The 25,326-nt window shown below is 38.3% G+C and overlaps 2 protein-coding genes across 6 annotated transcripts in view; both read right to left on the bottom strand.

Moving 5' to 3' along the window:
• Nucleotides 1–187: 187 nt before the first annotated feature.
• atf1 (activating transcription factor 1) lies at nt 188–6,045 on the bottom strand. Of its 2 annotated transcripts, XM_041979505.1 has the most exons (8): nt 5,874–6,045; nt 4,977–5,080; nt 4,036–4,158; nt 2,756–2,853; nt 2,522–2,655; nt 2,004–2,186; nt 1,305–1,458; nt 188–1,005 (listed from the first exon to the last, which is right to left on the bottom strand). In XM_041979505.1, the coding sequence occupies exons 2-8, from the start codon at nt 5,073–5,075 to the stop codon at nt 861–863; spliced, it is 936 nt and encodes a 311-aa protein (XP_041835439.1). In that variant the 5' UTR covers nt 5,076–5,080; nt 5,874–6,045; the 3' UTR covers nt 188–860. The 2 variants fall into 2 exon arrangements, with proteins under 2 accessions (XP_041835439.1, XP_041835440.1); XM_041979506.1 differs by lacking the exon at nt 4,977–5,080.
• A 1,152-nt stretch (nt 6,046–7,197) lies between these two features.
• The window catches only part of dip2bb (disco-interacting protein 2 homolog Bb), a 42,031-nt gene continuing 23,902 nt past the window's right edge, over nt 7,198–25,326 (bottom strand). The window contains exons 4-40 of one of the 4 annotated variants that reach the window (XM_041979501.1): nt 24,864–24,989; nt 24,432–24,746; nt 23,781–23,927; nt 23,614–23,631; nt 23,068–23,187; nt 22,566–22,763; nt 22,281–22,372; nt 21,603–21,713; nt 21,386–21,509; nt 21,111–21,220; nt 20,890–20,992; nt 20,733–20,797; nt 20,553–20,646; nt 20,355–20,474; nt 20,146–20,260; nt 19,444–19,583; nt 18,580–18,716; nt 18,384–18,464; nt 18,173–18,300; nt 17,862–17,976; nt 17,453–17,654; nt 16,942–17,054; nt 16,672–16,695; nt 16,102–16,182; nt 15,837–15,960; nt 15,614–15,735; nt 14,831–14,942; nt 14,078–14,187; nt 13,593–13,723; nt 13,339–13,507; nt 13,089–13,259; nt 12,941–13,002; nt 11,473–11,530; nt 11,312–11,386; nt 11,015–11,189; nt 10,724–10,847; nt 7,198–10,536 (exon numbers count right to left, since the gene is read on the bottom strand). In XM_041979501.1, the coding sequence (XP_041835435.1) occupies nt 10,284–10,536; nt 10,724–10,847; nt 11,015–11,189; nt 11,312–11,386; nt 11,473–11,530; nt 12,941–13,002; nt 13,089–13,259; nt 13,339–13,507; nt 13,593–13,723; nt 14,078–14,187; nt 14,831–14,942; nt 15,614–15,735; nt 15,837–15,960; nt 16,102–16,182; nt 16,672–16,695; nt 16,942–17,054; nt 17,453–17,654; nt 17,862–17,976; nt 18,173–18,300; nt 18,384–18,464; nt 18,580–18,716; nt 19,444–19,583; nt 20,146–20,260; nt 20,355–20,474; nt 20,553–20,646; nt 20,733–20,797; nt 20,890–20,992; nt 21,111–21,220; nt 21,386–21,509; nt 21,603–21,713; nt 22,281–22,372; nt 22,566–22,763; nt 23,068–23,187; nt 23,614–23,631; nt 23,781–23,927; nt 24,432–24,746; nt 24,864–24,989 (4,565 nt within the window). In that variant the 3' untranslated portion in view covers nt 7,198–10,283. The remainder of the gene's footprint in view (nt 10,537–10,723; nt 10,848–11,014; nt 11,190–11,311; nt 11,387–11,472; nt 11,531–12,940; nt 13,003–13,088; nt 13,260–13,338; nt 13,508–13,592; nt 13,724–14,077; nt 14,188–14,830; nt 14,943–15,613; nt 15,736–15,836; nt 15,961–16,101; nt 16,183–16,671; nt 16,696–16,941; nt 17,055–17,452; nt 17,655–17,861; nt 17,977–18,172; nt 18,301–18,383; nt 18,465–18,579; nt 18,717–19,443; nt 19,584–20,145; nt 20,261–20,354; nt 20,475–20,552; nt 20,647–20,732; nt 20,798–20,889; nt 20,993–21,110; nt 21,221–21,385; nt 21,510–21,602; nt 21,714–22,280; nt 22,373–22,565; nt 22,764–23,067; nt 23,188–23,613; nt 23,632–23,780; nt 23,928–24,431; nt 24,747–24,863; nt 24,990–25,326) is intronic. The other 3 variants (XM_041979503.1, XM_041979502.1, XM_041979504.1) reach the window with 3 other exon arrangements.

Raw genomic sequence — 25,326 nt, 5'->3', positions numbered from 1 at the left:
AGATTTACTGACTTCTAACTTGGAAATATTTGTTAAACAGTTACAGACGTACTGCAGCCACATTATTAAAGGTTTACACACAGTTGACACACTCAAAACAGGGGGATCAAAAATTAAGCAGCAGATTCCATATCACCACAAGCAAAAGCTTTTCATATCCAACAAACATTACCTTAGAAACACACTACAGAGCGAAAATATATTTATTTACTCACAGTTCAGCAACATTTCATACACTGTTCTTTTTCCCCCCTCCTCCCAAGATGTACATAATAAATATTACCTGGACACTGTGCTTTTTTCCCTGATTGTCTAAGTAACCACCAAGTAACATCCACACCTAATGTCATCTTTTCTGTTGCCCTTTATACTCCATTGCACAAAAATAAGGAATGACAATTGTTACATCTCCTTACAGGGAAATGAGGGGAATTGCTGGTTCACATAAACAGAAATTAAGTCTGCATGACAATTACACAGTCAGAATTCTGCAGATGCCATTATATCCAACAACGTTATTAAAAACACAAGAAAGAAGATAAAGGATACATTTGGAAACTGAGACTCAACTTTAAAGCTCACAATTTCAAACCTCCCAGTATTAAAAATGTACACAACTATAAATGTTATAGCATTTGCAATTTTTCTTTAAAAAAACACAGCAGTTGGAAAAATGGCCAATTTGTTTATTTGTCCAGTAAATCTCACTGCCATAAGTCACTTTATATCAGAGTAAAAAAAAAAAAGAAAGAACAAAACCCGGAGACTCAGCCTGAAATGAAGTGTTCCCAAAAACCCCATCATGTCCAAAGGCTGAGCTGCGCCCCTTTCACTCAATCCTGGATTGGTAGTCAAACAGGTTATCCTGTTTTAACACAGTAAAGATCCTTTAACGTTTTGAGTTCTTCTATCAGAGTCTTGTTTTGGTTCTCAAGAACTGCAACACGATTTTCCAGACATTTAACATATTCTTTTTTCTTCCGTCGACATTCACGAGCGGCCTCTCTGAAAGAGGAAAAAAAGGGAAGTTTGTGAAACTTAAGAATTATGTAGTGAGTGCACTTCAAGTATATCAAAATGTACTGCATTCATTCATTTATTTACAGTAAATACATGAATCCTCCAGTTAGCATTCCTCACACTCATAATGACCTGTCAACCACATTTCAAAGGAAGTAAAGACCCAAACTCATCATTCAATATTTAACTGAAGAAATATGGAAGATTTTTAGCTTTTCCGTCCAGAAAAAAAACAAGAAACTAGATTTTTCTAATTGTTGCCCAGAAGTAAACATTGCATTTACCTGTTTTTTGCAAGCCTGATTTCTCTCTTCATTGTTGGATCATCAGTCTTAGTCTGGGACAGCCCAACAGGAGAGGTCATAACTACAGTCTGAGGAAGGGAAGTGGATGTGGGAGCTGTTCGGATCTGGTATGTCTGCACCTCCCCTCCTGCACCTGATTTAAACACAACAGCAGAGGAATAAAAACATTGGTCAAGTTGCCACATAACATTCATCATTAAACTTGTCTTTTTTTTTTCTTTTTGCCAAAGCTGTGTTGGGTAGTTGAGCAGAGAAAGTGTAAGATGCATATCAGGTAGAAAGACAACACACTACATAGTTCAGTAATGTTCTCATGAAGAAGCTACAGTTGATCTGTCTTGGTTCTAGCTACACAGCATTTAGATCTTGATTACTATCTTTTATAACAAGATGCTGTGCAGTAGGAGGTAATGCATTTGGTACTTGCTAGCATTTTTCTCAGAATACTGAGTTCTCAGCTTTATGGGTTTTTTTTCTTATTCGAGCCATTTTAGTCAGCAACTTCTCATAATGGAATAAACTGGAGTTTCATTTCGTGAAACAGTATACTGTATTTTACTCTGATTGAACATGTTCTGCGTGGCTGCAAGATTCATTTACTGAAATAATTCACTCAAAGAAGAATAATAGATTACCAGGTAAGAGTGACTCAAAAACTGATAAAATCCAAGAGCTCACCTTGTACAACAACCTGATTGCTAGGCACCAGTATCTGCTGGCCATCTGGTGTCTGTGCATACTGAAGGATGGTGGGGCCTTGCTGGGCTCCACCAGAGTTGGCCATGGTGACAGCTTGTAGTCCCTGAATTCCTTCGGACCCTGGAGTTGCCAGCTGGATTGTGCCATTAGCAGCTATGGTAACTATAACAATCGCAAAAATAATATTGCAAGTGAGCAAGGTACAAGCTAAATTACATTCTTACTTGATTTCCATGAAGGATTTTTTGTTTGCTTTTGTTGGATGAATCCACAAATTACTATAAACACCCAAAATGTTTTTTTTTTAACTCGTTCTATGGCGCTTGCTAAAAATAAGTGCATGCTAGGCATTCAGACGTAAAAATCATCCTCAAATTTGCTGCTTAAAGCACTAATTTGATATCTAACATTTGCAGGAATTCTTCACTTCAGAGGTTAATGAACACCTTTTTAATATAAGTCCCTTTTGTAAACAAGTTGAAGGGAAAGGTTCTTACTGTACTGGCCGCTGCTGGTTTGATAGATTTGAGTGGTTGGTACTGTAACACCTGTCACTCCTGTTGATGCCGGGCTGTTATCCTTTCCTTCAATATGTGTCACTTCTTCAGATGAAAGATCATTCAAAATTTTTCTACAAAGTCGGGAAAAGGTGTTGATATATAGAATAATATATTCATCAAATAAAATATTTTCTTCCTGGATGTTCATTGTTTTGCTTTTTTTTTTTTTACCTGTATGATGGCCGTCTTGCCAGTATTTCTCTGGTCTTTTGGGTTGCCGCTCCACTGTCTGATGAGTCCTGTGAATCTTCACTGTCTGTATCCTGGACCTTGACAATGAAAGGCGGATTAATAAGTACATGAAGTTACATGACAAAATCAACTCAGGCCAGAGATGGCTTTTTTTTTCTTTCTCAAAACACTTGCTGCTACTTGAAAAAGTGCATGCTGGTAGATATAATGTACTCGAGAAACAACCCAAGGATTTTTTTCCCTGAATAATTAATTAAACAAAAACATAACTAGATGTAATATTTCTTTTGTTTTGGGGGAGCGGTAGCCAAGTTCATCAACATTTCCTTGATGGCACAGCCATATTCCAAAATGACTTTGCCAGGATTGACCAGGCTCAAATGTAAAACATAAATTTCATTACGGTAAGACAATCACTGAGTCCAAACCATAACCCCAATGAGAATCTTTGAGATCTGCTAGAGGAGGCTTTACACGGTGGTCTGACTCATGTCATCAATACAAGAGCTTGGTCAAAAACAAAAACTCTGATCAGAAGTGAATGTTTTCATATTTCACAAGCTTATCCAAACAATGCCACTTTGAACTAATAAAACCTAAAGATGAAAGGTGCAACAAAATGTTGGAATGCAGGACTTTTTTTTTTTCCTTTTACCAGGCAATGTATTTGTTCTATAATATAATCAGTGATAGTTAGACTCAACAGTTGATCTAGTAGCCTGTGTTTGATATATTTACAGTTCAAAGCTGCTGTTTGTATAGCCAGCATTATACTGAGATTTTACAATTACATTTACAGTTACTAGTGATGTAATCTAATGTTCAATTAATCCATTTTGGGCCATTTACTGTTCTGTTATGTAACACATGATTCATCTTAAGCTAGCAGAGTATCTCCTCAGAAATAGGACTTGAAACAGACCTTACTGATCTAATTCTACATGGTCCAAAGTTGCTGCTGGTGACAAAAAAGTGTGGGTAGCTTCAACAGTTACAGGAGCTATGACAAAGTTTATAATATCAGACAGCATACTTAATATCAGTTTTATGCAGCTTTTGTTTAAGCACATCATCTATAACTTTAGGCATCAAGTCAAAGAGGATTTTCAAATGTGTGCTTGTTCAGACCTGTTGGAAAATAAATGTATACACGATTTACTTAATTATTCCAACGACGGCATTTACACTAAGTAATCATATATAGGCAGTTTAAAGATAAAAATTGAGAACATGACATATTTAATAATAATAAGTCTTACCTGTGCAGTCTGCACCTGAGGGGACTGAATAACTGATGGCTGTGCAGACTGGATCACTCCTTGAACCTGAAACTGCCCCCCAGGCAGCTGCACAACAGCTACAGATGAACCACCCAGTGACATCTGGAAAAATCCAAGAAAATTTTCAATTTAGAGACAGGAGGACAGGGTTATTTGAGTATTGGACAGAGGAGCTAAATTAGTGTTTTCATGCATAAAGTCAATTCAATTAAACTCAATGTGTATTTTCTGCTAATGGTAATAATTATAATATTTGTTATTATTACTATTATCAACACTAACATGTATCTATATTATATACATCTTCTCATTCACCACTGGGATAGCAATAAGTAAGACTGATTATTAGACAGATATATTAGGATATTTACCACTAATAGTTTTAGCATAATTATGCTATAAAACTGAATTGGATAGTCAATGCATTAATCTGAGTGAACACAACAAATATGCATATTTTTGGGAAAACCATCCTAATTACTTAGTGAACTATGTCGGCCTTGCTCTGAACAACTGTAAAATCTACAAAATATTTAATACTAAGCCTGTATAATAATTAACTTTTTTGGCCTCACACAGGAACTGTAACTTCCAGTATTTATGTTAGGAATGGAAATGTCCATGAAACTTCATAAAAAGATAGGAACTGAGCAGCATTGATTTAATGATTTAATAGGTATTTATTCACACACTTGTGACTGGTACTGTATATATGTATATCATTTCTGGTTGGACCCATCTAAAATGCCAGATCTTGTGACAATAGTTAAAATAACTCACTATATAAAGAGCATTTAAAATGTAGCTTTGCTTTAATTTAACCTTAGTGCTTGTGGTATTTTCAGTATAATAGCCACTATGTCCATTAACCAGGTCAGATATTGTTTTTAATGGCATTTCCAAAACGATCTATTAGTTACCTGCTGAGCTATCTGTGAGAACTGAGAGGTTGTGATGGTAGTGGGAATGGTTGCAGCCTGTGATTCAGTGCCATTGCTGCCCTGTTGTACTTCTTCCATTGTAACTGGGAAGAAATAAATCAATATTACTGTTTTACAGTAGTTCTAGTGTAACAACAGTTGTCTTTGTCCGCGTTTGGCTGCTTGTAATGTGCTGTAGCCACTAAGCTATGGCCTATATTATTCATTATAAAAAAGACACATTAACAACTTGTAATGCCCCACAATAAAATAAATCAGAAATAAGAAACAATTTTTTTTCTTCGGTAACAAATGAAATTTTAACGCAAAGAAATGAACTAGCAATCGATTTCTTCTCTAGTCCGTTCGTATTAGCCAATGCAACTAACGTTAACATCGAATTAGGAAACAGCCATTTCCTGCTATCAATACTGTTAACTTTTTCCACTTCATTTATCTTATAATATATTTCAGAAATTTGCGACTAAACCTCAAACAAACGTTTAGTTAAAAAGTGATAAAGGTTACTTCTAGAATGTTCGGGCTCACTAACATTATCGCCGCTAGTTAACAGTGGCTAACCAGTTAAGCGGATGTAATACACATTAAAGCGTTAAAAACATTAAATTCGCAACAGGACGCTTGGCAAACTTTGTTAGTCTGATTTACAGGATGGACGAGCTTTTGTCCCAGTGAGCAAATATATGTAACTCTGTCACTGGCACGCAACTTATCGCGTCAAAAGACGTCAGCGATACGGGGAGCCATTAAGCTAACTACACCTTCCCTTTTCGTAAAACGGCGAGGAGTTGACGAAGCTTCAGCCGCCATTACGACTACAGCGGAGCAGTCAGCCAGACGAGCACAACATAATCGCTCAAGCCAGCCAAAATTTACCTTCACAAAGGATGTGTAACTGCTCTGGTTCACAGCGTGGAATTCGGACAATTCGTGCACAGACTTTTAATCGAAAAGTAACCTGGAAAGTTAGTTAGCAGTAATGGCTAATAGCTAAAAACACAAAGATGTCAGCTAAAAAAATAGCTGACCACTTTTTTTCTCCAAAGGAAATGGGCGGGGCTGTTGAGCAAAGATAGCATTGCGTAATTGTGTCTTTCGGCGTTTTGATTGGTAGAAGAGTTCTAGTTGGTAGTACATAGAAAAAGCAAGTATTTGTATTTTATTTTTTCACCAATGAGTCTACTTCTGATTCAATGGGATTGAAAGAAATATATATTTACAAAAGTTCAAACCTAAACAATATAATCTTAGAATTGTATTGAAAAAAATATGTAATAAAGCTTTGTATTGACAGTTAATAGCTACATAAAACTAAAGGAAATATAAATTAAGAAGAAAAAGTAATTCAGAACAACCTTGTATTTGAACTACTCTTCTGCATTTCTGTCTGTTGAGTGACTTTATGGAATGGCTTATAAAATGTTAAACTTAGTAAAACTGTCATACAACTTAAGAAAAAATACAAACAAAAAATTTTAGCAAAGTCGAACCTGAAAGAAGACGAGCATAGAGTTGGCTAATGGGTTGGAAACACAGTTTCTTACACATTGTTGTGTTTTGGGGTTTTCTTTTCTTTATTTTTATTTCTTTTTTTGTTTGTTTGTTTTTCTGTCATCTGGTTGTCTTTTGGGGACATGCGCATCTCCATCCTGTACTAATGAGCAAGTGAGTGATAAAGGGAATGAGGGAGAATTTGGATGAGTGAGCGATTCAGCAAATGACTACTGGGTAAAAGATAAATTAAAATGATTGATTAGAGCAAATAGGGGTAGGACTTGAAAAGCTTTTCCTTCTTCTAATCCTTTTCAGACACATCAGTGCTAATTTTATGCTTTGTTTTTTGTGCGTTATTGTATTTGTAAATTTTGGAATTAGAAATATTTTGTTTTATACATTTTGTCTTTTGTTCAAAATAAATAAATAAATACATTTTACACCTAGCTCATCAATAATCTCAGAAGTACAACAATGCTTATAGAAATGTTTCTGTATTTTCCTGCTAAAGCATATTTACTGCTGCCTTTTTTTTTTTCTTTTTTTTTCAAGAAATAACAGTGGAAAGTGTTCTGCATCATGGACTCCTTTTCTGGGTTGATTTAAGTTTCTCTATAGAATCATTACTTCAATGTTGAATAAGCATTGCATGAACAAACCTTGTAAATGAATTGGAATGGAGAATTTCAAATTAAATGAAAAGAAACACTGATTAAATGCTTGTTTATTCTGCATTACATATACATAAAGTATAAAACAAAATACAACAAACCAAAAAAAAAAAAATAAGTGAGAAAAATGGGAAGAAGTGAACCACCTGGAATGACGGTGTAATAGTTAAAACACCCTCTATCATCTAAGATTAATCAGTGGATCACACCCTCTCGGAGCAAGTGTAGATTTTACCAAGTAATTACAATACAACACATTAAGAGTGCATACACAAAATATTGACAGAACAACTCAAGAGAGATGAATACAGTCTTAAGTACACTACTGGTTAAATTTCATTAGTCCTTGTTAGTTACTAAAAAAAATCATGAGCATCACATCTACTGTGCAAGCTTTGAAATGAATTTGCACCTTCATAAGGATTGCATAGTGTGTAAGAACTTTGATGCTAAAAAGTGGGAACCAGGAGAAGCCCTTGTAGACTTCCTAGCAAAACAGGACTGGTTGACAGTAACTCCTCTTTTTCCTCTTTAGGTTTGCAAGATCTGTGATGACAAAAAGATTCCTTCAGACAAGTGTCTACATTTTATGGGTACTATTCACAGATTGCACCATGGGACCACTGGTCCATCCCTGTATTATTAGTTTTGCTCCCTGAATAAATGGTTTTATACATATTTACCCCCCCCCAATCTGTGCCCCCAATTGAAAAGTATCTCAAACCAATATCTTTTTGTGCTTGGCTGAGTCATGCAAACATTCTGCTGCAACTGTAGGACACAACAATAAAGCTAAAATGAGGTGTTATTAGATTCTTTTTGTTTTCCTTTGATTTTTTTCTGGGTTGACTAAAATAGGGGAAAAAAACAAATATCAATATCAGACTGTATATGTTTAAAATTATTCAACCCACTTAATGTAATATGAAATTAATATAATTAGTCCACACAGTAAAAGCTACTGTATGTACCACCAGTGCAAAGTGCATTAGCCCATTTAGACCTAATGCTTTGTTTCAAACAACTTTCTTAAACCAGAAGGTTTTCTGGAAAACTTGAACAGTCCACTAAAGCATTTTATTTTGCAGCCTCTGAAGAAACTCGAAACTTGAAATAAAATAAATATAATAATAAAACATGTGAGAGGTTAAATCTTTAACTTTTCTTGTAAACTGTTGACTCTTGCCCTCATTTTTATCATCTTTTAAAAATCAATTCATTATTTTATCTTAAAAATGTTGATTTGATGAGTGTGTCACTCATAATGGGTTAACAAACTAATCATCCCTGTTTAGCATTAAACATTAAAGACTTCTCTAAATGTGTGTTTGGTCTGGCTGAATGTTGTTATGGAATGACAGCAAAGTCAATAAGAATGAGAAGAAAACAAAACTATTTACAGGCTGACATTAAGGGTGCATCACTAAAACATTATAACCCAAAACAAACAACTTTGAAATTATGGCAAGGAGCACAAGGAAAGCATAAATTTGCAGGAAATCAAGTACATCTTGATGCACATATGTTGTTTTTAAATCCCTTTTCTTTCAGTTATCTTTATTTGCCAATCAATGTTTCGAATGTGGCTCAGCTTTGCAGCTGCATTCACAAGTGCTTATAAATCCAGTGACTGAATACAGAAAATAACCATGACACTTGTTTACTTGATTCTATTGACTACAGTACCAACAACAATGGTTTTGGAATTCAAAATCATTATTTACAAAGTTGCACAAACACAAAACACAGTCCTGATGACTTTTTTGAGTTCTGAGAGGAAAATGGGCCAAACTCATTTATGCTTCCTCCATTACCAGTACAAAACTGAGGAGATCATGCCTGCTTACAAACACAATGGCAATGGATAATAGATGAACAGTTACGGGCCTTCTTTTTACAAAATAACCTGGTAGCCTGAAAACAGTCATAATATTGGTTTTTAACCTTCTCAACAGACACTTTTTTTCATCCCCAGTGGCTGACATGGAAGGGTAACAGTGATAGCTCTCCCAGTAAACTCTCAAAGCTCCTCAACCAGTAAAATTCAAATATCCTATATGCTCCTGAAACATTAATTTTAATGCCTCATTTTTATAATAAAATAGATCATTTTAGAGAAAGTGCAACATTATATCTGTACTGATTAATAATGCTTTAAAGTTATTTATCTTTATCTTCCCTTGTATATCTAGTGTACCCACAACAAAAGTATTTGTAACTGTTAAATCTTATTTACAATCTTTTTTCTGCTACTACTACAGTCTCCCAGCTGGGTTATTAATCCAGAAACCATCAACTGAGAAAGGTGAGTCAAAGATTTATACATTTGTACAAAAATGCATGTACAGTATCTAAAATACAAAGAGACCCTTGTAGTTACAGTACAGAATATGGCCTCTTTCCTCTATTATTTTGATCTCTTTTGATCTGTAAGGATTTCCTCTACTAGTCAAAGAAGAGTACACAGCCATTAATAGTAAATTCAATAAAAATGAAGTAAGGAATGTATGGCTGAAGTTTAATAAGGCAGGAAAGATATTAGAGCAGAAACATCTATTTGGCTTCATTATTAGGGGAAAAATAAACTCTTTAAATATGCACACTGAGTGAGACAAGCTGCTGTTTTGCCCTCTTATTCATCCACTTTACTGAGAAATAAGGGCTCAGCACATGCATTTGTGTGAATTTGTTTGAAAGCCGCATGAAAAAATATTTTAAGTTGTTTAAGAGACAAAAAAGGGAACATGTTTGTGGTAAATAGAGAATAAGAGGACAGATTTCCACTAAGACAGTCCTAAGTTATTCATTATTAAGTGGACCTGCTGTGTCATTTTAACCTTTCTTCAAAAAAAAAAGTACATGTGGGATTTTGCTTTTCTTTGCATTTCACAGTACATATCACCTGTTCCATTTTGCAAAATGTTATGTTTGTATAAAACCACAGTGAACAACTCCAAACGTGGCAGACCTAATCACAGACATGCAGTGGCCACGGTATGCTGGTGTCATTTGGGGCTGGGTGTCATGCTTTTGCTTTACACCCCCTGCCAAGCCAGTGACCGAGCTGATGGTACAGAAGACGGTGGATGATGGCCAAACAAACACAGACCACCATAAGCGCTCACATGTTGTAAGCAACATAGATAGGATCCAGCTGATCAGCGAGGAACGAGTCCCGAAGGTGCATGCGTTGCTTTTCTCCTCTTGAGTTAATGGGTATAACCCCTGGGTCCACAATGACCACCACACCGACGATTAAGTGGTGCTCCTCCAGGACCACGTTGGTGATCAGAGGCACCAGATCCAATGCATCCTGCTCTGAACCACATAGCTCTGACACCACCACCAGCAGGTTGGTCCATGTAAACACAGCACTGTGAGAAACAAGGACAAGGTGCTTAATAACAATGTTAAAATCCTTAGAGGAGAAATTCTTAGTTAAAAGTTATGAAAGTACTTTATTTTGCAGCTGAGAGAGGTGGATTTTATAATCAAGGATTATTTTCCAAAGAACATAAAGTGTGTTAGGTTAGGTAAATAATGTGTATGACGCATTCTCACCTCTCAGCAATACTTCTGTGAGCCCGTGACACTGATGTTTCAATGTCAGTAGGGTGATAGCGCAATCCTCGAAGCTCCAATGTCTCATCCAGTGAGCCCACCACAAACAGGGCATCATGTCGATCTGAGTGCAGAAATGGAGGGAACATAAGTAACCCGCAAAAGTTTGCAGACTCATTAGAGGATAAATGACTAATTAGTGTTAAGATAATGTCTGTGTCTAAAGGTAAAATAGTGTCTAAAAAGTGTATATTTTGTCTTTTAACTGAAATATTAGCTTCGTTTGTTTACCTCCACTGGCATCCAGCAACTCTGTTCTCTTCACAAAACCTAAGTATCCAGTTCTGGCCCATAATGTGTGTGGATCTCCAAAGCTGAGTTTGGTGTTGAAGTGGTCAGCCTGAAGACTCTCCTCTCCATAGATGGTGTAGTAACCACTTGCATTGTGAGGGCTGTTCACCCAGATCTGAGACAGAATTGCACATGGTGCTGGTTTCAGAGGAAAGACCACTTTACCAGGATTTTTTTCCCCCTTATATTGTGATGCCGTCATGACAGAAGAGGAATGTCACTTCACGGCTTTCTCACCTCTCCCAGATGAGAATCACCAAGTGGGCCTCTGGTCTCAGGATTTACGATTATCACCCGAACACCTGGCAGTATCTGCACATAAATTCATCGTCAACATTGCTATGACCTAAGATTTAACAAACAAACTACTCTACTGGAAACCATGTTATGTATCCCACCTTGCCAGATTCCATTAAGGGAAGACTTTGAGGTGCTCCTCTCTCCACCAGCCTCACCCTGAATCATCCAACAACAGGCAAACACATGCAGTCATTCATGATCAAAGCTCAAATAAGGAATTCTTATATTCATTTTTAATTGATTGCCATAATTAGCAAATTGCAAATCACTGAATTCAGTTTTTATTTACGTTTCACTCAGCTTCTCACACAGCCTTTTCGAAATTGGGACTGTAGATTCAGGACTTGTGCACATAATCCCTGGTTAAGTCTCTTGTGTTTATCTTGTGCTTTAAGTGTACTCAATAAACCAAAACTCTGCATACTCTTCATTTTTCTATAACTGACATTTATCCAGCTAACATTTTGTTTAACCTCAGAGAGTTTTATGTCTTTTTTTGTTACTTCTCACATGCTTTCTTAAAATAAGTTTTTTTTTACTGCATCATAATGCAAAGCCTTCTTTGAGTCCTATTTTGATTAAAAAAAGAAGCAGATTAGCAAAAGCCTTTTGTTAAATATGAGACTTTGTTGAGCCTTTTTACTGTGGAAAATGTTAGAGGAAACAAAAGGATGCGTTTTATTTACTGAGATGAGTCCCAGAACACATTGTTTTCATATAGTACACTTTAAATACAATGTACACATGAGGTGTTGAGCCTCCAAGTATAGAGGGAACAGCTTCAATAATTCTAAGCAATGGTTCTAGCATTTACATATCAATCCAAAATAAAAAAAAAGTATTGAACTGGTTTGGGACCTGTGGATGCAGACATTGTGGAAGAGAATGCTTTAATCAAACAACTTTGTATCTAATTTGAGGTGGCATTTCCCTCTACAGGGGAAAGTTGACCCAAAACATAACATATAAATGTTATAACATAATAAAACTTACAGATCCCCTCTCTGAAGGAGGCAATTGTTTGGGTTTTTCCTTTGGGCAAGGCAAAGCAAGTTTATTTGTGTAGCACAATTCAACGACAGGGTGATTCAAAGTGCTTTACAGAATACTAGAAGCATAATTAAACATTAAAAACAAAAGGAAAAAATAAATAACACTGGATAAAAACAGTATTAAAACATAATCAAGTTTAAAAATTTTAGCTTAAAAGAAACAGATGCAGATTTGGACTTTTTTAAATAAAAACTATTGCAATGCAGCAGAGAGCAGGTGGGTCTTTAACCTGGATTTAAATAAACTGAGTGTTTCAGTTGATCTGAGGCTTTCTGGGAGTTTGCTCCAGACATGTGGAGCACAGAAGCTGAATGCAGCATCTCCATGTCTAGTCCTGACTCTGGAAACTAATAAGAAACTGGATCCACTGAATATTTATCTTTCATTAATCTATAATTTGAGTACCAAACTGATATGTCTGTACTTTAATTTGAGTGTCTATAGATTTCTTAAGCTCAGTTTAGGACACTATTAATTTTAATCTTTTATAGTTGAAATAATTTGTGTTGTCACCTGTCATGGCGTAGAGACTTCATGTCCACATACACCGTACAGGGATCAGGACCAGTGGTGCCCTGAAATATACAAAAAATATTTACTTACAGGTCCCAGTGGTTTGCATTTTCCATATTTCAAAATTATGTCCTGCTGGTTTTCGTACCTGCAAGCAGACAGCCAGGTTGACCCGGGAGCCAAAAGCAGTGCTCACAGCTCTGGACGACAGCCCCAAATCTTTAAACAACTTGGAGAAGGACTGCGTAAGGGCGAGGCGAGGACGTTCCTCTGCAATCACCACGCAGCTCCGCACACATGACAGGTTCACACCACGTCCCTTACAAACACCCAAACACCGACAATGAATTCATGATTCTAGTTGTTATAATTTACAACTCTTTGTATGGAGTCCTCACCTTGAGCAACTCTGTCTGTGTACCGAGTCCTTTAGTGCAGAGCTCCATGACAGAGTAGGAGCAGAAGGTGTCCCTGATACGGTACTGACTGAGCGTGCTCAGCCACAGAGACAAACAGCTCTCTAGCTCAAAGGGGGGAATCAGGATGGATTGATGACCTGAGTAAACACTATGATACAACAAATTAAAGAAAAAAAAGTGGGTAAGAATCAGTTGCATGACACAGATGTGTAGAAAGTGATGACTAACTGTACCTTGCGAGGCACCACAAGACAAAGCCCAGACCACAGTAAGGATCCAGACAGATGGCTATTTGGCGAGAGGAGTACAGTTCACACTGAAGCTTTATGGAACGACAAAGTGCACTGATTGCTGCATGAGAGATCTGAGAACAGCAAAAAAAAAAAAAAAAAAAAAACTGTTAATTTGTATTTTCTTTGAAAAAGTTATGCCTCTGGATTGATGCAACACCAGCTAATAGTCGAATGCGCGTATATATTAATTTTGAGTGAGTGCATTGAAACTTTTGGCTTGTTTTGTAATTTCCAGCCATAAATCATGTGTGGATGTGTGTATCTGTGTTTTTTGGTGATTGAAAAACCACAACCACAGGCAGACTATGAGGATGGTTGCAAACATGTTTTAACCATCATAGTAAATTTTTCCAAAAATGTCTCTTTAGAAAGCTAACAACCACAAATCTTAACATGTAAAGCATGTAAAAAGTAGCATTTTTCACCTTGACCCCAGTGAGCATGCCTGTTGTAGACACACTGAAGTCCAGATAAGCTATCATCTCTGCTGTGGGTGGCTTATAAATATGTGGAGGCCGGCGCCGAGGAAGGTCATCTGCAAACAAGAAAAGTGCAGGATTTAAAGGGAGCAAAGAAGTCCAGATGCCATATAAAGAAACACAGATATAACAAAAACTCATCATTACCAGATGCATTTAGTTTATTATTGCTTTGTGCAGTAGAACCAGACTTCATGATTGTGCATCTTATTAAATCTAAATGTTACCAATAGGAGCTTTGCCCATAGTAGTACGAAATACAATACATTTATCATATAATTTTTGTACTAAGAGAAAAATAAGCTTGAAAACAGAAAAGGTTAACCAAGTACTTAACAAGTCAAATCTACCCATTGAGCAGTTATACCTGCAGACAGCAATGCAGAAAAAAGTTTGTCCAAGTGTTGCAAGACTAGCAAACTGCCCTCCATAACAGATACCAGAGTTTGTAATAGATCTCTTACTTTCTATCATAAACGTATCTACCGTAACATACAAGTTATTGAGAACAAATGAGCCCATTTTGCTCTTTTCAGTTTAATTCCCAACAAATTTACGCTTGTGCTCAACTGTAAATATCAGAGAGCCGATGGATTCAGTGTTAGTTTGCACATTAAAGCTGAGCTGAACTGATCACAGTGGTTCTGTATTTATGAGTTGAGGCTTGGTTAATTCACTTTGTATCTTTTGATTTATTACCTGTATCAATGATTATTGGCCAAGTTTTAATGTTGACAGAAGCTGCAGCCTCTTTGGAGCGCAGAATCCTCATGAGGTTTTGTGTTGTAAGAATACACGCAGCTTTACTGACCTGGCAACAAAACACAACTGTGACTATGTGAACAGGAGAAACCGCTCCAAAACTTAAATGAGTGACATAAACACCCATACACAAAATGAGTTACACTTCTAATAACACACAAAATGAGTTACACTTCTAATAACACACAAAATGAGTTACACTTCTAATAACACACAAAATGAGTTACACTTCTAATAACACACAAAATGAGTTACACTTCTAATAACACACAAAACGAGTTACACTTCTAATAACACACAAAACGAGTTACACTTCTAATACAGGATTTATAAAGCAAATTTTTTTTCTTTGTGAAAAAGATGTTTTCTCAGCAACTCAAGTATGACTGAGATTGTAGCAGGAGCCACTTTATATGCAACATCTATCTACAGAATTTAGTAGATTTAGTTTGTAGATGAAAAAGATTTCAGGGTCTAATGAACATTTTTCTGTTGCTGTTGTTGTTGGTGCACCACAGGTCTTTTCATGTTAAGATGCAGCCCTAAAAAAGAAAAGGAATCTAAATACTTTGCAGTATGCAACACCCAGCCACAAAATCGTAGAAGTTATCCAAAGTCTCCAAGCTGAATTTATTATCTGCAATGAATTAAATGGAATAACACACATGAAGCTACAGACATACTCATGTACATGTACAAGCGTAGCTCACACATACATACATCTATAATCATCCGGACAGTAGGCAGCGTGGCTGCCAGGTTCTGAGAGTGTGGAGGCCTGACGTTTACTGGAACACATCCAGCATAGAGGCAGCCGTAAAAAGCCGCAATCAAATCAATACCTGAAAAAATCGTGGGAAAAAAAGTTTAAAAAAAAAAAAAAAAAGCTCTCATAAAAATCTCACTGAGAAATTTTGGGTGAAAAGCCAGAAGGAGAACTTACCAGGAGGATAGAGCAGCACTACGTTCTCCCCGGTGTTGATGCTGCCTTTCTCAGTGAGTGCTGCAGCGATTTTCTCTGCTCGCTTGTGAAGCTGGACGCAGGTCGCCGTTCCTACTGTTACCCCCTGAGACATAGGCCAGAATAATGAACACCACTAACAAAACAATATCTTTAAAAAATGGAAGGATCACACTTAAAAGCAACTTAAATGTGGACATTGATGATCCGTTGCCCTGTTTGGTGTACAGACATATCAGTTTGGTACCTTGGCATTAAGAAGAACATAGAGGACATGGTCTGGGTCTGTCTGGGCTCTCCACTGCAGAGCCTCTGTCAAGTACTGATGCTGTAATGAAATAAGAAAAATGATTATAGACCACATCTGAGGGTCTCCTTTAAAAATGTGCACACGTTATTACAAATACGACCATGAAAGGCGAAGTCAAGAATGGTTTTGTGCTGATGGAAAAAATAATTTAATAAGCCTGAAAAAATAGAAAAATAAAGTGGTGCTTAGAGACTGCATACCTTGGTAGATAGCAGTATAACATAAATTATCACTTGCCAATGCCACATGATTTACCACTTACTCTTAGCCAATGCAGCTCTTAAGCTAATGAGCAATAACTTAAGATGTAACAGGTAACGTACATCTGCAGTAAGCAGGGATAACCACAGGGGAAAAAAAAACACCAAAAAAACCAAAAGCAGGACAATTCTTCACAAGCACACATATAGCCATATGTGGCCACAATACTGTAAAGATTAGAGCATGAACAGAATAACAAAATAAGCACAGGTGTGGGGAAGATGCAAGAGGGAACATAATTCTTACCATCACTGTGGGCCACATACAGAGCTACATCCACAGGGAGAGACAAGGGCAGAGAAAAAGAAGAATCCAGTTTTTTCTAAAAAACTGACCTCTGTTGCAGTGGAAAGTCTTCAAACTTCACTATTTACCTCACATACACACTTTGAACATTGCTGTTAATCACATGCACATGATTCTTGCAGCTTCTGGAGGACATGCTGTTAATAAGCTGTCAGATTTAGAGTTACCAGCTGGTTTAAAGTGTGAGTTTCAGCATTATAGCCAAACTACCTTTCGGACAAGATCCTGGTCTTCGATCAAGCCAAGGTCCCTCCCTGCAGCCTGGGCAATCCGCTTCCCAGCCACAAGGTTACCCACCATAACAGATGCAGGACCTACACCCACTACAAGAAAAAAAAAAAGAAAGAGAAAGAGAATAGACAGAAGTAGCAGAAGTAGAGGAAAAAAGCCAGATAGAGGGGGAGATATATAAATGGGATACCTTACAAAGAAATACTATTTATGTTTCATATCAGCCCTTTTAAATCAAACAAGCCTGTTCTTGCTTTCTTCTCACATGAAAGTGACACAAATGCTATGTTAGGCTGGGCCACAGGACAGGAATACTAAATATTATGGATATTGAAGAGATCTTGCTATGAATTAGGCCTTTTCACTACAAATGCAATGGGTAGATGAAAGGGTCCTGCATAAGGCTGTTTAAACAGTACATGCCATATTATAAATATATGTGTTATACATTTAGCCTCCTCACAAATATTACTTCTAACATTCATATTACCTGGTTGCTTCTGGCGGGGCTTGGGCAGGTTGGTGACACAAGTATGGGGACACATCAGGATGTTGCAGGGGTGCAGGTTGCCCTCTAAGTAGAACTGTTTAGTGTCAGAGATGTGGATGCCACCCAGGGGTGTTTTGGGTAAAGTGTTGGCTGGGACCAGAGCCAGACAGTAGAGGCCCACCTGATGGATGCTGTCTATAGCCTACAGAGGAAACCAAACATGATCAATATAGTTGTGAATTAATAGCTTGCTGTGAAAATATTTGGCAAATTAGTTGATAAAAGTGGGAAATTTGGAAAAACTAAAAGTCATTTAGAACTTTGGTGGACAAAATTGTGATCTTTTCTTTATATCATACAGATGTAGAGAAAAAAAAAAAGATTGAAAGAAGATGGTGAGACGATTTACCTGAAGAACTCGGCTCATCCACTGGAAACTGTCCTCCTCGCTGGCATCGGGTCTCTGCTCTGCCACAATTACAACCCTCTCATCATAGAACACTGTGACTGAAAACACAGCGATCCTGACATGCACGGACACAAAAACACACACACACATTCAAGAATATTTAAATGATCTCAGAATCACACAGAGATTTGGTTCATCAAAACATTTCCGTTTAGATTGACTGTGTTTCCTCTCCACCACTAGATGTCAGAAGTGATGAATTTATATTTGCAATTGACCCACCACAGAGTTCCATTAGAATTTCTCCTCACCTTCCACGGTAAACTGTCTTAACTGGCTCCACGGCGAGAGCAGTGGCCACCAGGTCATCAGCGTTGTGTCTCCGTCCACTCACCATCAGCAGACCCTCAATCTTCCCCACCACAAAGATCAGACTCCCCTGCACAAAGCCAAACACACAGCAGAGTTATTATACTGTTAGTAAAAGAGGAATGGCCTCTCAGTAATGAAAGTCGTACTTACTGGACCAACAAATCCCAGAAGTCCTGATCGCACAAATGGAATCTCTCCAATGGGTACTCCATTCGCATTAACCGGTATCACCTGAGCACCATGACACACAGACAGAAAGGGCAGCCACAAAAAGAAATTAATGACTTTGCTCAAATTTTCTGAGGTAGATTTTGTCAGAACATGCTGGCTGTCAGTTCTGTCATACCTCAAATGTGTTTTTGGTGAGTCCAGGCAAGCCATAGTACATGGTGCCTCCAGCACGGGAGTTGATTATTATTTCTCCTATTTCATCGGTTTTACACAACTGAGGAGGTCCATCTGGCTTAACTATACACATCAGAGCTGGAAGAAGGGTGGTCAACATTAGTAGAATAAAGACTTCCTAATTAAATGCCTGAAACAATCACACTGCACGTTTTGGCCTGGCTTGTGAGTATTCGACTACTTTATTCTGGGTAAATGTTTCTTTCCTTCCCACAGGCCTCAGATCTTCAGCTGAACATCTAAAACCTGGTATTCTTTGTCAAGTTATCAGAAGATTCAAAAGCATCACAGAAAACATGCATTGTTTGAGTTATGTTTGTGTGCAGAGATGAATGCGGTTATCTTCTGTTAAAAACAGAAATCGAGACACACATACAGGCTGAAAAGGATAGTTCTAGCCTGTCTTTGCAATTGTTAAGAGTCTGTTTGACAGCACTAAATGGAACAACTTACACATAGTATAATGGGAAAGTCCAGAGAACTGTGCAAATCTGAGAAAAGATCCAAGATTTACATGTCTGGAATGCGTCTGGAGCTATTTCCTAACAGCTGCAGATTCCAAGATTATCAACGCAAACAAGTGCAAGTAAGTATAACTTGAGTTACTGGGACATATAACAGCTATGTAGGGACCTACAAGAACATAGACTGACATACAAGAAAGAAGGTTCTGCTCCAAACAGAAACATAAAAACAGCTGATGACTTATACAATTTAAATCAGTATTTGAGCTTACATTTCTGACAAAATACTAGTTAAAATGTTCTAACATTTCCCCCCCATATATATTTCCTTCTATCCTTACCTCCAGGCATCACATGTCCTACATCTTGTACAGTCAGAGCTGAGTTCTTATCCTCTGTATTCACCCGGATGACACTGTGACTCAGGCCACCCATGGAAAGGATAGCGCGAGCTGGGAGGGGTGCTCCTGGGACTCCTGGTCTATACAAGCAGACAAGTCACTCAAACAAACAAGTTAACATCCATCTCACCTATTTATAGTGTTTCTTACTGATTAATACGCCTATATGTCAGCTGTTTTAGAAAAACCTCTTCAGTTTTGTCTCAGTCAGCTTCAGGACTCATATAAGACCTATTTACAGACTCATGGTATTGTTTTGGGGATATGCTATAAGCTGTTTACATGCATAATTGTCAAAAACATAAGGGTTTTCACTAACTGCACCCCTGATACATTCCCTCTTGTCATTTTACACAGGAAACACCTTATAATTAGCATATATGTCATGGGTGCTTCCTGAAAGGCCTGGTCTACTCTGGTCAAAAAAAGCCCTTGCTATACATTATGCAAATATGTTGCACAAAAATTCAACACATTGAAGCAAAGAGAAAAACTCAAAAAGCATAATGACCTCTGAATTTGGTGTCTTCTAATGGGCCAAGTGTGTTTTGGGTGAAACATGGGTAAGAGAATGAACTTCTTTCTTTTTTCAGTTAGTCTTATCCATTCTATGTAATAATGAAAACTTGGAGTGTGACATACCTGCGTATAGCTACGGTCATGGCCTCAGGAGAGGTAGCACAAGGACAGATAACCTCAGGCTTCAGCCCATGTGACTGAAACACATTCAGGAAGGCATCACAGGAAGAGACCGACCCTGGACAGAAAGAGACAAATTTTTCCACAGGTTATTTCTAATTTATGCAATTTGAAGCATAGATAAACAAAGCTAAAGATCATGGAGTACTCACAGGGGTTAGCACCATCAGCCACAATGAGCATCCGTAATGAAGCCAGGCTGATTTCTCTCTGGTCCCGATGAGCCATCATGGCCCAGTGCAGGTCACGGCACTTCACCAAAGCTACACGAGCTGCACCATCATAAGACAACACAGTACATCATGATACAATCCTTTTATTTCTCCAGGTGAAAGTCATGTGTCATTTACCTTTCTGGACATGGACCCTCTGTACCCAGGAAAGAGGACAAGCTTTCATTACTGCATAGGGAACACTGATCGTGTGTATCCTGTTCATTACAGCCTGGAAAAGTAACAAGAAACTTCATGTAATGGGCATCAGTTATTATAGTAAGATTAATTTCTTTATTTAACTTCATTAACACCCACCGTAAGTACTCCATGCCATAAGCCCATATCCTTTTTAAAGTCCAGGACGTTCACTAAAGTTTCCCCTTAAAATGGAGACAGAAGAACAGATGTTACTTCAGCTGTGCTGACAAGAAAACCTTCAGGTAATGAATGACAACATGGCAACGCTACTCACCCTCACAATAGTTGCAGGCCTGGGTCAGTGCTTGGCAGTGGGTCAACATGGCCACTTTAGATACAGCCACACCCACCACTGTGCCTTCTTTACTCGCCTTGTACTATGAAGAGACAGAGGATGAGGACAACCTGTCAACCTATTATTAATAACTCTATCATGACAGGTACAAGTGTTTTAAATGTTCTTGGTAATCACGGGACAAGCGAAGATCTATTTACCTCTATATACGCAGGGTCAGTATTAGCAGTGGGTATGTGCGGCTGCCAGTCTTTTGACGGTTTGGTCAGATATTTTGAATCTGTTATTACCCACTTTAGTCGAGGCCATCCTGACAGAGAAAGTAATCAGGAAAAGTAAAGGCAAACATAACATAAATATTTAGAGAAAAAACATAGTTTTAATTAGAAGTCAATGAGTGTGGCCTAAACAAGGCCACTGTATGTGTTATACATCACAAAATAAATACTCCACATAAAAGACAAGGCTTGCTGACCTTTGAACTGTAGTATTTCACCAGTGGGAGTCTTGGGTAAACCTTTCAAGCAGATTTCACTGGTCAAAGCCAGACCAACACCACAGCTACCAAGCAGGAAGCCCACCTGGCTGATACCTGCATCCTAGAAACACCACACATGGGGGAAAGTACCACATTTACACAGGTTTGAAATGAAAATATTTCTGCCCACATACTTGCTTGACGATTTTCATACCTTGCGAGACAGCGGTACCTCGATAGGTACAGGTATAACCTCAGCCAGGAGGCAGCCATAGAAAGCCACCCAGAACATCCCAGGGTCACTGTTTGGATAGACAAGCGCCACCTACCAAGACAATTAACTTTGAGTTTACGATCATTTTACGTGAGATCATCTCTGTTTTTGTTTAGTGTTTAGTAACAAATTCACAGATTAGAAAATATAAATCAATGACGAGTTTGATGGGAATGTCTTGTAATAATTTTTGGAGATATTTTGTCATAAATTCAAGTCTAGGCTAATCTGATGTGTTGAGGAGAAATTCAGTTCTAAAGATGCTCTGATCCAGTCACTTAGTAATTGTAATATGTACATTGTTAAAGTAATTCAGTACATTTAGTTTCTCGTTTCTCCTTCTTTTTACTGCATTGTACTGAATCAGTCTGTGCTATTCACTTCACTCTTCCTTGGATTTAATGTTGTGGCTGAACAGCAGATGTTTGTTGTTTTGTGAAGTCAGCATTGGATTCTTGCTTTTAAAGATAATTCAAAAAACAAAAATTATTACGACAAATTCAGGGCCTGTTGAAAATTAAATTAAAGACTACGAGAGCTTTTTGCATGAAACACTGTTTCATTGTGTTCTCCTATGATGGGTAAATCTAAGCTCCAACTGTGTGTCTGCTTCCTCACCCTGTCTCCAGGTTTGAGAATTTGCTCGTTCTTGGTGCCCAGCTTGTTCAGGAGAGTGTACGCCAGCTTCACACTGCGACTCCACAGCTTCCCTATCAGACAGAAGGTGGGGAGGGAAGAAGGCAGTCAGGAGGGCAGGGAAGACATCTTACTACTGCCAAGAAAATCTCATGTCATAGGGTTCACACATTACGTAATATCAGTTAATTTGGAAATGACACAGCATCTCACGTTTATGACTTCTGGCAATAATGAATAAACACTGTGAACTGTGATGTTTCTCACCATAAGTCAGTGTATAGAGTGGCTTGCCAGTGATGTCCAGAGCAGTGAGAGCAGGGCTCTTCCCCTGAGTGGCCCCCCAGCGAGCCAATGCTGCCTGCAGCGCTGGGGGCCAGTTACTGACTACTCCCAGAGGCTCCCCTTTCACTGGGATGATCTGACGGCCCTCTGGCCTGGGTGTGTTAGGGTCCGGCTGGGGTACTATGATAAAGACAATAAAGAGATTTTAGGTATGATGGGTAGAGATTAATGAGATCCATTATGGATACAATATAAGCACTGCAGCTTTCCTGTGTTGTATTCTTCTGTATGTAATTCTAATCGTCATTGTCTCTGCTATTTAAGTTGTAAGAACCTGTCAATAAAAAAATTTAAAGAAAATTGACAGTAATTCCTTGTTTATAAATTACAGATAAGAGTTTTGTGCAAGTTTCATAGGAAAACTATCTACTTTGAAATCTATTTCAGGATCATTTTGGTTGAAGTGTTTCATGAGGCAGCGTACCTTGGACGATCTCCTCCGAGTCGTCTGTGAAGAACTCGCTGAGCGGGGGCCTCTTAGGTCTCTTCAGAGTGTTGAGTAGCTGTTGGATCTTAGTGGACACTCTGCTGTTTACAGGAACTCCTACAGTTGGGGTGAAGGTGTAGGGAGGCAGCAGAATGGAGAAACATACAGTCACACATGCCATTGCTCATACAGTCAAACGAGACCTGATGAAACATCTTACCATCTCGCAGCCTGCTGTTCTTCATTCCAATCCACAAATTTCAGTAAAATTTTATCAATCATAATAATAAATCTTGAATTTATTTCAATCTATTGTGGAAATGAAAAGCAGCAGCATGGGTGGGTGTCATCAACACAAGGAAGTTAGTGTGAATTGGGATATTTTTTTTGGTTTGGGATCACACATGAGGATCAAGTTTGTGCGTGGACATTGTATTTGGTGCATTTCCATCTGTAATCATCCACTACAAACAGCAGGAAGAGTAAGGGTTTACCAGGAAACACAGAAGACTACGGACATTATACATTAAGGAGTTTCCTTACTCTGCAAATTACCTCTTCCTACCAGCCAGTCAAATAAACATGAGAGGATGGAAAAGATCAAGAAGAAAAGAAAGCAGTAAAGTCTGATTAATAAAACACTGGAACTTAACACTTATTTGATCAGAAACAAACCCACGCTAAGACACAAACTAATAAACAGCCATTACCATCTGCCGTCTCCATCATGCTCGAGCGGCTCTGCCCGCGGCTCATCCCTCTGACAACAGCTTTGGAGGGCAGGTCCACTCGCGGGCCTCTGGCTGGAGGGGCCACGGCCGTCACATCTGGAGGAGGGACGCTGTTCTCAGTGTGGGCTGCAGGAAAAACAAGATTTCCTGATGTTTTCATTTTAATAACAAGAAGGAAAATTACCAGGTGTATGAGAGCAAAAGAACTAAAAGGTACAGTGAATTTAATATTAAGTCACAGCTTTAATAAGCCCAGATCCTAAATTGGGTATGTAAAATGCATATAAATAAACAAACTGTGATTCCTATATTTACTGTGACTTTTCATGGAATGATAATATTATAAAGTAGCAAAAGCTCTACAGTCAGTACTTTTATTTTGGGAATCTGGGAACTTAAAATGCAAACATGGATGTATATTAACAAAGTCTCTCTCAAGAATACTTCCACAGCTCTTAACAAAAACTGAAATTTATACTCTTTTTTTGGTTGCCTTATGAATGAGGAAATCCATCAAGAAAGTTCCCTTCATGAACTATGACGCTTGACCTGAGGAAGAGCTTAGGAACTTGTTGAACAAATGCATGCAACACTTGGTGTCCATGAATATTTTAAAGAAATCAGCCTCACCAATGCGACTCTGGGCCAGCATGTCTGTCACTGCTGCAGTGCGGCTCTGCTCATGCAGCTGGTGGTGGGGTTGATACAGAGGCTGGTACTGGGGCTTGTACTGAGGCTGCGGCTGAGCCTGAGGTTTGCTCTGAGGCTGTGGCTTGGCCTCACCGTGTGACATGGTGGAGGAGGCTGAGGAGGAGGTGGAAGAGCCTTGGGCAGAACGGTTCATCCAGTCTGGGCTCTGCAAGTTGGGATTGACCAGAGGTGGCGGAGCGGCCATTGAAGACTGTCTGCGCGCCGATGTCTCATCTTCAGAGCCTGACGAGGAGTCTGAATGCATCATGACAAAGCATGAATATGCAGCATTGTAACCTCCTGGCTAAATTTCCAACTGCAGTGTCACGTTAGGAGAAGAGAAGAAGAGGATTGTCTCTTTTAGTGTCATACCTGGTGGTGTACGAGTTTCGATGGGAGACTGTACGTAAGTGGAACGCCTTTTGGTAGGCATAGGAAGAGCCATCTTCTCTTCTTTATGCTTAGCCAGGGCAGCTTGTACTGCTTCAGTATGGATATCTGTGTAGAAAGAGAATACACATTCAGTTAGATAACAATCATTTCCCTGAAAGACTGATGAAAAAACCCTCTGGACTCATTGCATTATTTAGTAATATAAATGATCCACTGCTGCTCGAATAATAACAGAAGCTGCAGGACTTTTATATCAGAGGTCCTGACATGCATAACCCGTCAACTAAACTTAGATCACTGCAGTGACACTTTACAATCCCAATTTCTCTCCTTGGCTTAATGTCTTCATTGTGTAGAGCCATTTTCTTTTAAGGATCAAGAAAAGAATAAGTTGAGGTCCTCCAGCCCTTCAACTTGGATGCTGTGGGCCATTTAAATGGCT

The sequence above is a fragment of the Melanotaenia boesemani genome, chromosome 3 (assembly GCF_017639745.1).
Source record: "Melanotaenia boesemani isolate fMelBoe1 chromosome 3, fMelBoe1.pri, whole genome shotgun sequence".
NCBI lineage: Eukaryota > Metazoa > Chordata > Actinopteri > Atheriniformes > Melanotaeniidae > Melanotaenia > Melanotaenia boesemani.
This window is presented reverse-complemented; position numbering and strand designations above follow the sequence as displayed.

Excerpts from the sequence above, each read along its gene's own strand:
- atf1 (XM_041979505.1), bottom strand. The coding sequence starts at position 5,075 with ATGGAAGAAGTACAACAGGGCAGCAATGGCACTGAATCACAGGCTGCA. Across the intron at positions 4,159-4,976 it reads TCTCACAGATAGCTCAGCAG|ATGTCACTGGGTGGTTCATC; the intron begins GTAACTAATAGA and ends GGATTTTTCCAG. Across the intron at positions 2,187-2,521 it reads AACCAGCAGCGGCCAGTACA|TTACCATAGCTGCTAATGGC; the intron begins GTAAGAACCTTT and ends CGATTGTTATAG.